The 12,323-nt window shown below is 39.8% G+C and overlaps 1 protein-coding gene across 1 annotated transcript in view; it reads right to left on the reverse strand.

Annotated features, from left to right (window-relative positions):
* Window positions 1–1,401: 1,401 nt before the first annotated feature.
* hmga1b (high mobility group AT-hook 1b) overlaps window positions 1,402–12,323 on the reverse strand; it is a 12,231-nt gene continuing 1,309 nt past the window's right edge. The window contains exons 2-5 of the mRNA XM_079840395.1: window positions 9,933–10,028; window positions 9,725–9,802; window positions 8,512–8,559; window positions 1,402–2,230 (exon numbers count right to left, since the gene is read on the reverse strand). Coding sequence (XP_079696521.1) covers window positions 2,168–2,230; window positions 8,512–8,559; window positions 9,725–9,802; window positions 9,933–10,019 — 276 coding nt within the window. The 5' untranslated portion in view covers window positions 10,020–10,028 and the 3' untranslated portion in view covers window positions 1,402–2,167. The remainder of the gene's footprint in view (window positions 2,231–8,511; window positions 8,560–9,724; window positions 9,803–9,932; window positions 10,029–12,323) is intronic.

Raw genomic sequence — 12,323 nt, forward strand, 5'->3', positions numbered from 1 at the left:
GACCTCTATGTTAATAATAACATAACATGATATTTCATGACTCTCATGCTGCGTTCACACAGAATGTGAATAGAGTGTCTGGAGCGAGTGATTTCTATGGCCATTCCTCAAGTTTACCGCTATAGGCCCCACTAATGTGATATTTAGCCCCGGGAATGCAAATTTTAGTAGGCAACCATGCAAAAAAAAACCACATATTTTACCCCCTAATGCGTTTTGAGTAGCAATTGGGCGGGTTTTGTTGTGAAAAAGCTATTTGAGCCAGCGGGGAATGAAAAACAAAAACCTGCAAAAGACTTCCTCCAGTCTCCATGTGCTCTACTAGCATAAAGATGGGCATCGGCCAGCTTTGCCATTTTTGCTTCTTTTTTTTTTCAAGTCCGCGGTTTTCCCTCGGAATTGGGCTACTTCAACACTGTTTCCGCGGGCTGTTTTTCATGTCCGCAGGTTGAAGCGACCCCAATAATGTGATATTTAGCCCGGGAATGCAAATTTTAGTAGGCAACTATGCAAAAAAACACACATATTTTACCCCCAAATGCATTTTGAGTAGCAATTGGGCGGGTTTTGTTGTGAAAACCTGGCAACCCTGCCGCCTTCCCGTGATGCTTTGCGTGCGCGTTAAAGTCGCTTGACGTCACCCATAGGAATAAGTGGAGTGCGTCAGAAGTATCGCACAGACAAGTGGATCCGCACCCGGAGTTAATATAAAGATGTGTTGACGTGCGTCTGGAGGTCCCTAGACGCGTTTTCGCCTCATTCGCTCATCCAGTTTGCACGAAAGAGGCGAATTGAGTGTCTTGCACAATATGCGTGAGTGATTTTATTTGGTGCTTTTTGTGCAATCGCGCGTTTGAAGCGAATTTGCGTCTGATGCTGCGTTCACACCAAACGCAAATTGAGCGTCAAAATCACGTCTACCACGTCTAGTTTCACGCGCGAATACTTTGAATGCATTCGCGCGTCCACGGCGAATTGGACGCGCATAGAAATCGAGCGTTGGAAGCGAAATTGCCGCGCGTTCAAGGCACTCCAGAAGTTTCATAACGTAATTTTTTTAGGATATTTAAATATACATGCAGTGAAGATAATGTAGGAGTTGCCTGGACCACATTTGTGTGGCTATTAATGATTAATATATATTTTTTAATGAAAATGAAAAGAGGCAGTGGTGTTTTATGACATATTTCTCCTGGAGCACCTTGAACGCGCGTCTATTTTGCTTCAAACGCTCGATTTATACTTACGTCCAATTCACTGTGGACGAGTGAATGGCTTCAAAATGTTCAAGCGTCAAACTAGACGCGATTTTGACGCTCTATTCGCGTTTGGTGTGAACGCAGCATTAGAGGGTCAAATTGACCCGCGAGGGAAAGATTTGTTACTTTTTTCAACTTTTTTCACAAAACTCCTTGAATCCAGTCAATTATTTGTGCATTCGTGGTTCAAGTGTGACAAAAGTCCTAGAGTCTTGGACCACTCCGATGAACACTCAAATTCTTCCAACTTAAATTCAAAATAGCTCACAATTTCATGCATAACCCTTTTAAAACATCTCACATCGGGTGTCTTTGCCGACCTCTTGTGGAGAAATAATAATACAACATTACATTCATTCCTAAGGGGGTCAAAATTGACCCGTGGGGGAAGGATTTGTTACTTTTTTAAGATAAACATTGAGTTTGGGGTCAAAATGACCCGAGGGAAGGATGAGGCTTGGAAGCTGAAATGATGCCATCTTATATGATTACAAAATATAAGAACCTGCATTGAAACACATCTGTCTGGATTATACACTAAGAAAAAGCTGTAAACGGCCACATTCAGAATGAATGCATTCTATGAGAACTATCAAACACTGAAATCATCGTTTGATCTAAATCTAGTCAACTTGGACACAAACATGTAGAAAAGCACCTTCGTCCAATAGATCTATATATATATATATATATATTAAAAATAGCTGGAAACACATGACACATAGCCTATCTGTATGCACTGCGATCTGGATTCTACAGTATATTTGATCTAATGACGTAAACTCATTATGTATTAATGCAGAATATTACATCTATCCTCCTGCGGTTGTAGAAGGACGTGAAAGACATTCCAGGTTGGAGAGCCGACGGTTGGGTTGGTTGAGTATGAGGTAGTGCTCCGGTTAGATTTACTGCTCCTCTTCATCATCCTCTTCACCGTCCTCAGACGAGTCCTGAGGTTTTTCCTTTTCCTGTTGGGAACGGGATTAAAACATCCAGGGATGAAATGCATGGAGCAGGGTTTATGAAGGTACATTTAAAGGTGCACTATGTAACATTTTTGCAGTAAAATATCCAAACACCTCTAGGCCAGTATTATATATTTTGTTCAGTTGAGTACTTACAAAATCCCAAATGTGTCCAACTATTTGTAAATCGTGTAGTGTTAATTTTGTCACCTATTTTTAATTTAGTCTTTGTGCCAAATGTCCTTGTTAGTTTTAGTCATATTTAGTCATTCACATATCTTTTTTTGTTATAGTCGACTAAAAGTCTCGTCATTTTAGTCTAGTTTTAGTCAAAAGACAACTCAAGGTATCTTAGTCAAGTTTTAGTCGACTTAAAGTCTCGTCATTTTAGTCTAGTTTTAGTCAAAAGACAATTCAAGGTATCTTAGTCAAGTTTTAGTCGACTAAAAGTCTCGTCATTTTAGTCTAGTTTTAGTCAAAAGACAATTCAAGGTATCTTAGTCAAGTTTTAGTCGACTAAAAGTCTCGTCATTTTAGTCTAGTTTTAGTCAAAGACAACTCAAGGTATCTTAGTCGAGTTTTAGTCGACTAAAAGTCTCGTCATTTTAGTCTAGTTTTAGTCAAAAGACAACTCAAGGTATCTTAGTCAAGTTTTAGTCGACTAAAAGTTTCGTCATTTTAGTCTAGTTTTAGTCAAAAGACAATTCAAGGTATCTAAGTCAAGTTTTAGTCGACTAAAAGTCTCGTCATTTTAGTCTAGTTTTAGTCAAAAGACAACTCAAGGTATCTTAGTCAAGTTTTAGTGGACTAAAAGTCTCGTCATTTTAGTCTAGTTTTAGTCAAAAGACAATTCAAGGTATCTTAGTCAAGTTTTAGTCTACTAAAAGTCTCGTCATTTTAGTCTAGTTTTAGTCAAAAGACAATTCAAGGTATCTTAGTCAAGTTTTAGTCGACTAAAAGTCTCGTCATTTTAGTCTAGTTTTAGTCAAAAGACAACTCAAGGTATCTTAGTCGAGTTTTAGTCGACTAAAAGTCTCGTCATTTTAGTCTAGTTTTAGTCAAAAGACAATTCAAGGTATCTTAGTCAAGTTTTAGTCGACTAAAAGTCTCGTCATTTTAGTCTAGTTTTAGTCAAAAGACAACTCAAGGTATCTTAGTCAAGTTTTAGTCGACTAAAAGTCTCGTCATTTTAGTCTAGTTTTAGTCAAAAGACAACTCAAGGTATCTTAGTCAAGTTTTAGTCGACTAAAAGTCTCGTCATTTTAGTCTAGTTTTAGTCAAAGACAACTCAAGGTATCTTAGTCAAGTTTTAGTCGACTAAAAGTATCGTCATTTTAGTCTAGTTTTAGTCAAAGACAACTCAAGGTATCTTAGTCAAGTTTTAGTCTACTAAAAGTCTCGTCATTTTAGTCTAGTTTTAGTCAAATGACAACGCAAGGTATCTTAGTCAAGTTTTAGTCGACTAAATGTCTCGTCATTTTAGTCTAGTTTTAGTCAAAAGACAACTCAAGGTATCTTAGTCAAGTTTTAGTCGACTAAAAGTTTCGTCATTTTAGTCTAGTTTTAGTCAAAAGACAACGCAAGGTATCTTAGTCAAGTTTTAGTCGACTAAAAGTCTCGTCATTTTAGTCTAGTTTTAGTCAAAAGACAACTCAAGGTATCTTAGTCAAGTTTTAGTCGACTAAAAGTCTCGTCATTTTAGTCTAGTTTTAGTCAAAAGACAACTCAAGGTATCTTAGTCAAGTTTTAGTCGACTAAAAGTCTCGTCATTTCAGTCTAGTTTTAGTCAAAAGACAACTCAAGGTATCTTAGTCAAGTTTTAGTCGACTAAAAGTATCGTCATTTTAATCTAGTTTTAGTCAAAAGACAACTCAAGGTATCTTAGTCAAGTTTTAGTCGACTAAAAGTATCGTAATTTTAATCTAGTTTTAAAGACAACTCAAGGTATCTTAGTCAAGTTTTAGTCGACTAAAAGTCTCGTAATTTTAGTCTAGTTTTAGTCAAAAGACAACTCAAGGTATCTTAGTCAAGTTTTAGTCGACTAAAAGTATCGTAATTTTAATCTAGTTTTAGTCAAAAGACAACTCAAGGTATCTTAGTCAAGTTTTAGTCGACTAAAAGTATCGTCATTTTAATCTAGTTTTAGTCAAAAGACAACTCAAGGTATCTTAGTCAAGTTTTAGTCGACTAAAAGTATCGTCATTTTAATCTAGTTTTAGTCAAAAGACAACTCAAGGTATCTTAGTCAAGTTTTAGTCGACTAAAAGTATCGTCATTTTAATCTAGTTTTAAAGACAACTCAAGGTATCTTAGTCAAGTTTTAGTCGACTAAATGTCTCGTCATTTTAGTCTAGTTTTAGTCAAAAGACAACGCAAGGTATCTTAGTCAAGTTTTAGTCGACTAAAAGTCTCGTCATTTTAGTCTAGTTTTAGTCAAAAGACAACGCAAGGTATCTTAGTCAAGTTTTAGTCGACTAAAAGTCTCGTCATTTTAGTCTAGTTTTAGTCAAAAGACAACGCAAGGTATCTTAGTCAAGTTTTAGTCGACTAAAAGTCTCATCATTTTAGTCTAGTTTTAGTCAAAAGACAACTCAAGGTATCTTATCCAAGTTTTAGTCGACTAAAAGTCTCGTAATTTTAGTCTAGTTTTAGTCAAAAGACAACTCAAGGTATCTTAGTCAAGTTTTAGTCGACTAAAAGTATCGTCATTTTAGTCTAGTTTTAGTCAAAGACAACTCAAGGTATCTTAGTCAAGTTTTAGTCTACTAAAAGTCTCGTCATTTTAGTCTAGTTTTAGTCAAATGACAACGCAAGGTATCTTAGTCAAGTTTTAGTCGACTAAATGTCTCGTCATTTTAGTCTAGTTTTAGTCAAAAGACAACTCAAGGTATCTTAGTCAAGTTTTAGTCGACTAAAAGTTTCGTCATTTTAGTCTAGTTTTAGTCAAAAGACAACGCAAGGTATCTTAGTCAAGTTTTAGTCGACTAAAAGTCTCGTCATTTTAGTCTAGTTTTAGTCAAAAGACAACTCAAGGTATCTTAGTCAAGTTTTAGTCGACTAAAAGTCTCGTCATTTTAGTCTAGTTTTAGTCAAAAGACAACTCAAGGTATCTTAGTCAAGTTTTAGTCGACTAAAAGTCTCGTCATTTCAGTCTAGTTTTAGTCAAAAGACAACTCAAGGTATCTTAGTCAAGTTTTAGTCGACTAAAAGTATCGTCATTTTAATCTAGTTTTAGTCAAAAGACAACTCAAGGTATCTTAGTCAAGTTTTAGTCGACTAAAAGTATCGTCATTTTAATCTAGTTTTAAAGACAACTCAAGGTATCTTAGTCAAGTTTTAGTCGACTAAAAGTCTCGTCATTTTAGTCTAGTTTTAGTCAAAAGACAACTCAAGGTATCTTAGTCAAGTTTTAGTCGACTAAAAGTATCGTCATTTTAATCTAGTTTTAAAGACAACTCAAGGTATCTTAGTCAAGTTTTAGTCGACTAAATGTCTCGTCATTTTAGTCTAGTTTTAGTCAAAAGACAACGCAAGGTATCTTAGTCAAGTTTTAGTCGACTAAAAGTCTCGTCATTTTAGTCTAGTTTTAGTCAAAAGACAACGCAAGGTATCTTAGTCAAGTTTTAGTCGACTAAAAGTCTCGTCATTTTAGTCTAGTTTTAGTCAAAAGACAACGCAAGGTATCTTAGTCAAGTTTTAGTCGACTAAAAGTCTCATCATTTTAGTCTAGTTTTAGTCAAAAGACAACTCAAGGTATCTTATCCAAGTTTTAGTCGACTAAAAGTCTCGTCATTTTAGTCTAGTTTTAGTCAAAAGACAACTCAAGGTATCTTAGTCAAGTTTTAGTCGACTAAAAGTCTCGTCATTTTAGTCTAGTTTTAGTCAAAAGACAACTCAAGTATCTTAGTCAAGTTTTAGTGGACTAAAAGTCTCGTCATTTTAGTCTAGTTTTAGTCAAAAGACAACTCAAGGTATTTTAGTCAAGTTTTAGTCGACTAAAAGTCTCGTAATTTTAGTCTAGTTTTAGTCAAAAGACAACTCAAGGTATCTTAGTCAAGTTTTAGTCGACTAAAAATTGCTCTTTTAACCAAGGAACGATGACATCATATCCGCGTTCCCCTCGGTTTGCGGTTTTATTCTGCGGACGGAAAACTTACATAGTGCAGCTTTAAGACCAATTAAAGACATTTAAGGAATAAATTGAAGGGAGCTCAACACGCAATTTCTAAATGTAAATGTCTAAGCACACAATGACTTCAAAGTTTGAAAATACAAATTCCAACAGATCTCCATTACTTTTTAATAAATTTTACATGCAATTGATTAAAGTTTGATTAGCGCAAACTCTAAAATATGGACTTTTACTGAAACTTCTGATCACACTACAAAAAGTTTGTTTTTCCAGTGCAAAATATCTAAAAGATTCTTAAATCAAGAAACATCAAGACATAAGACAAGATGTCCTGTCAACGTGATTTAATGATTAAAAACAAGATCAAATATCAACCTTCAGAAAAATAAAAACTTAATTCAACTTTATTCAACTATAATTAAACTCACTTAATTTTGTTCAATTTCTCAGGGATATTGTAAGTACTCGACTGAACAAAATATATAACACTGGCCTAGAGGTGTTTGGATATTTTACTGCAAAAATGTTACATAGTGCAGCTTTAAATTCTTCATTTTGCATGTCAAGTAAATGTATCTTGATTTAAGGATGTTTAGAGATTTGGAAAACAAAAACTCTGAGGAAGATATTCTTTTTTTTGCAGTGCATGCATTTTAATTTAGGGCCCTATGAAATCCATCTTATTTATTGTTTGTTTTAATGGTTAGATTAAACTGTTTTAGTCAAAAAGCATGTCTAATTGATTTAAATCATGAAACATACAATTGAATAGCAATTTATTGAGTAAATGGAGACAGAACTTTCATTTTTGGGTGAACTGCCCAGGAGAAAAATACTATTAAATGCATTAAATTACAAATATACTATAATGCATTTTTAATACATTTAATCGATTTCACCTGGGTGTCCTTACAAGTGTTTTCATTTGTATGAATGGATTCCTCGATTCTCTATGTTTTTGCATAGGGCCCTAATTTAATGCCATGCAATTGAATTTAAGACTTTATGCTCCAATTTAAGACATTTTAAGGCCTTAAATTGTAGAAGGTAAAATGAAGACTTTTTAAGACCCGCAAAGTTGCATGTTATATTTGGCATTTGCAATGAACCCCCATTTTAAAGAGGTTTAGCAATCGTTTGACCTTTAAAATCATGTCACTTGTGTGCATGTTGAAAATCAAAATTTAAAGAGGCAGTTCACCTAGAAATAAATCGATTAGGTTTTTCTTTCTTCCATGGATGTTGTGGATGTTGAGGCTGCACAAACGCATGTTAAGTATATTCAACAGGACCATGAGCTTCTAATGCATTGGTCAAGCATTCACATATGCATAACTTGCATAAAGTATATTTCGGGTCATATGGCGCAAAAACATTTTTTAAAGTCACCATGAAATGTGACTATTGCAGTATTTATTATAAACGATTTATCTCGTAACCTCGTAATTATAGGGTTGGGAATCGTAAGAAATTTTCCGGTTCCATTAAAATGATTAAACAACTAATAAAAAATAGTGGTAAGGAAATATCCACAATAATCACATTAAAATGCACACACAGGAACCGATAGGTGGAACCAAAATTAGCGTTTCTTATCGAATCACCGGTTCTGAGAATTTTGGAACCGGTTCTAAAATGAAACCGGTTTTCGATACCCATCCCTACTCGTAATCTTGAATCAGAATAACTTCTTCTCTTCTCTGATGAAGAGGGCGGGGCCACCTGTCACTCACATGAGATCAGCCAATAGCAAAACACCACCATCCAATCAATTCCCCACGGACAAAATCAAGCCCCGCCATACATTTGTTCTTGTTTGAGAAGCGTTTCACAACAGAGACTATCACAGCATTCATAAATGTCTACATTACACTCTAAAAAATGCTGGGTTAAAAATAACCCAAGTTGGGTTGAAAATGGACTAACCCAGCAATTGGGTTGTTTTAACCCAGCAATTGGGTTGTCTTAACCCAGCGGTTGGGTTAAATGTTTGCTTAAAACAATCCAATTGCTGGGTTAAAGCAACCCAAATGCTGGGTTAATCCATTTTCAACCCAACTTGGGTTAATTTTAACCCAGCATTTTTTAGAGTGTAGTGTTCAAAAGAAGAAAGAAACGAGGGTGAGTAAATTGCTATTATTTTAAGACATACCTCTTTCTTAGGTTTTCCTCTCAGTTTGGTGCCAGAAGCTGATGGTTTCTATTGGACAGAAAATGAAATAAATATTCAATATGTCATTTAGTTATACTATATTGCCAAAAGTATTGGGACAACAGCAACTCAGCCACGAAGTGAAATAACAGAGCGGGGTCAGCGCATGCTGAGGGTCACAGAAGTCGGCAATATTCTGCAGAGTCAAAAGCTCCAGACCTGCAAACTTCTGTGGCCTTCAGATGAGCTCAAGAACAGTGTGTGGAGCTTCAGGGAATGGGTTTCCATGGTCGAGCCGCTCATGCAAGCCTTACATCACGAAGAGCAATGCAAAGTGTGGGTAAAGTGTGCCGCCACTGGTCTCTAGAGCAGTAGAGACGTGTTCTCTGAGTGACCAATCACGCTTCTCTGTCTGACGAGTCTGGGTTTGGTGGTTGCCAGGAGAACAGGACTTGCCTGACTGCATTGTGCCAAGTGTAAAGTTTGGTGGAGGGGGGATTATGGTGTGTGGTTGTTTTTCAGGGGTTGGCCCCTTAGTTCCAGTGAAAGGAACTCTTAATGCTTCACCAAGACATTTTGGACAATTTCATGCTCCCAACTTTGTGGGAACAGTTTGGGGATGAGCTCCTGTCCCAGCATGCACCAGTGCACAAAGTGTCGCTCCATAAAGACATGGATGAGCGAGTTTGGTGTGGAGGAACTTGAGTTGAAATGCGCTTCTAGAAGAATCCCCATAAACACACTCCTAAACCTTGAGGAAAGAAGAGCTGAAGCTGTTAGAGCTGCAAATGGTTGGCCGACTCCATATAGTGCACATGCAATCCTCCCTCCCTATCATTGGATAAAAACCAGGGTGCTTTTGTTTATTCATTTTTCCCCCAATGCATTTCCACAGGACAAAAGCAATGCAAGTGCACCAGCAGAGGGAGCTGCGGCTGCACATGACAACAGATGGAGGGCATTGAGTTCATGGAGGACTCCTGAGGCGGGAGCTGACACTGCTCAGGGCTAACAGGCTAAGTGGCTAACAGGCTAAGTGGCTAACAGGGTCACCTGCGGATGAGCCGTCAATGGAAAACCTTCAGAGTTAACAATGCATGTGTGTCTGTGTGAGACTGCGGTGTTGTGCTCTGCAATAGTGAGAAAAACACTGTCTATATTTATAATCACACAAACAGACTCTAATGAATCATAGTGTGAGTGTAATATTTACTCTCTTGGATGGGCCTTTGTTTTTGCTGCCCTTCGGCCGTCCTCTGGGTCTCTTCAGAGTCGGCGACCCACTTGATTCCTGTAAAAAACATGTTTGTTAAGGAGCTCGACTGTCATATTTCTCAAACTGAGGACGCGTTATTAGTATAAACATACATACCCATGTGTTTCCTTTCACTCAAAAATAACTATGCAGTATCACTTTATACCTTTGGATGCTTCCTTGGTCTTCCTCGTCCTCTTTTCTCCACTCCATCCTTCTCTTTGAGGGAGACAGGTTTCTCTGAATCGCTCATGTTTCTAGGCTGTAAAACACAAATTAAAGTAATTCAACAGCGGATTCAGATAGATGGATGGATGGGTGGGTGGGTAGATGGATGGATGGATGGATGGATGGGTGAATGGATGGATGGGTGGATGGAGAGGTGGGTGAATGGATGGATGGGTGGGTGAATGGATGGATGGGTGGATGGATGGAGAGATGGATGGGTGGGTAGATGGATGGATGGATGGATGGATGGACAGATGGATGAGTGGGTAGATGGATGGATGGGTGGATGGATGGGAAGATGGATGGATGGGTGGATGGGTGGATGGGTGGATGGATGGATGGATGGATGGATGGATGGGTGGATGGATGGGTGGATGGATGGGTGGGTGAATGGATGGATGGGTGGATGGATGGAGAGATGGATGGGTGGGTAGATGGATGGATGGATGGATGGACAGATGGATGAGTGGGTAGATGGATGGATGGGTGGATGGATGGGAAGATGGATGGATGGGTGGATGGGTGGATGGGTGGATGGGTGGATGGATGGATGGATGGATGGATGGATGGGTGGATGGATGGATGGATGGTAGATGGATGGATGGGTGGATGGATGGATGGGTGGATGGATGGATGGATGGACAGATGGATGAGTGGGTAGATGGATGGATGGATGGATGGGTGGATGGATGGGTAGATGGATGGATGGATGGGTGGATGGATGGATGGATGGGTGGATGGATGGATGGATGGGTAGATGGATGGATGGGTGCATGGATGGATGGATGGATGGACAGATGGATGAGTGGGTAGATGGATGGATGGATGGATGGATGGGTGGATGGATGGGTAGATGGATGGATGGGTAGATGGATGGATGGATGGGTAGATGGATGGGTAGAAGGATGGATGGATGGGTGAGTGGGTGGGTAGATGGATGGACAGATGGATGAGTGGGTAGATGGATGGATGGATGGGTGGATGGATGGGTGGATGGATGGATGGGTAGATGGATGGATGGGTGGATGGATGGATGGACAGATGGATGGGTGGGTAGATGGATGGATGGATGGGTGGATGGATGGATAGATGAATGGATGGATGGATGGGTGGGTGGGTAGATGGATGGACAGATGGAAGGGTGGGTAGATGGATAGGTGGATGGATAGATGGGTAGATGGATGGATGGGTAGATGGATGGATGGGTGGGTGGATGGATGGATGGATGGGTGGGTAGATGGATGGGTGGATGGATGGATGGGTAGATGGATGGATGGGTGGATGGATGGATGGATGGATGGGTAGATGGATGGATGGGTGGATGGATGGGTGGGTAGATGGATGGATGGATGGGTGGATGGGTGGGTAGATGGATGGATGGATGGGTGGATGGATGGATGGGTGGGTAGATGGATGGATGGGTGGGTAGATGGATGGATGGATGGATGGATGGATGGGTGGGTAGATGGATGGATGGGTGGATGGATGGATGGATGGGTGGATGGATGTGGGTAGATGGATGGATGGGTGGATGGATGGGTGGGTAGATGGGTGGATGGATGGATGGATGGATGGATGGGTGGATGGATGGGTGGGTAGATGGATGGATGGGTGGATGGATGGATGGGTGGGTGGGTAGATGGATGGATGGGTGGATAGATGGATGGATGGGTGGATGGATGGATGGATGGGTGGATTGATGGGTGGGTAGATGGATGGATGGATGGATGGATGGATGGGTGGGTAGATGGATGGATGGGTGGATAGATGGATGGATGGGTGGGTAGATGGATGGATGGATGGGTGGGTAGATGGATGGATGGGTGGATAGATGGATGGATGGGTGGATGGATGGATGGATGGGTGGATTGATGTGGGTAGATGGATGGATGGGTGGATGGATGGGTGGGTGGATTGATGTGGGTAGATGGATGGATGGATGGGTGGATGGATGGATGGGTGGCTAGATGGATGGATGGATGGATGGGTGGGTAGATGGATGGATGGGTGGGTAGATGGATGGATGGGTGGCTAGATGGATGGATGGATGGATGGATGGATGGATGGGTGGATGGGTGGATTGATGTGGGTAGATGGATGGATGGATGGATGGGTGGATGGATGGGTGGGTAGATGGATGGATGGATGGGTGGATGGATGGGTGGGTAGATGGATGGATGGGTGGATGGATGGATGGATGGATGGATGGGTGGGTAGATGGATGGATGGGTGGATGGATGGATGGATGGGTGGATTGATGTGGGTAGATGGATGGATGGGTGGATGGATGGATGGATGGGTGGATTGATGTGGGTAGATGGATGGATGG

Source organism: Gobio gobio (genome assembly GCF_949357685.1).
Source record: "Gobio gobio genome assembly, chromosome: 17".
In the NCBI taxonomy this organism is placed as follows: domain Eukaryota; kingdom Metazoa; phylum Chordata; class Actinopteri; order Cypriniformes; family Gobionidae; genus Gobio; species Gobio gobio.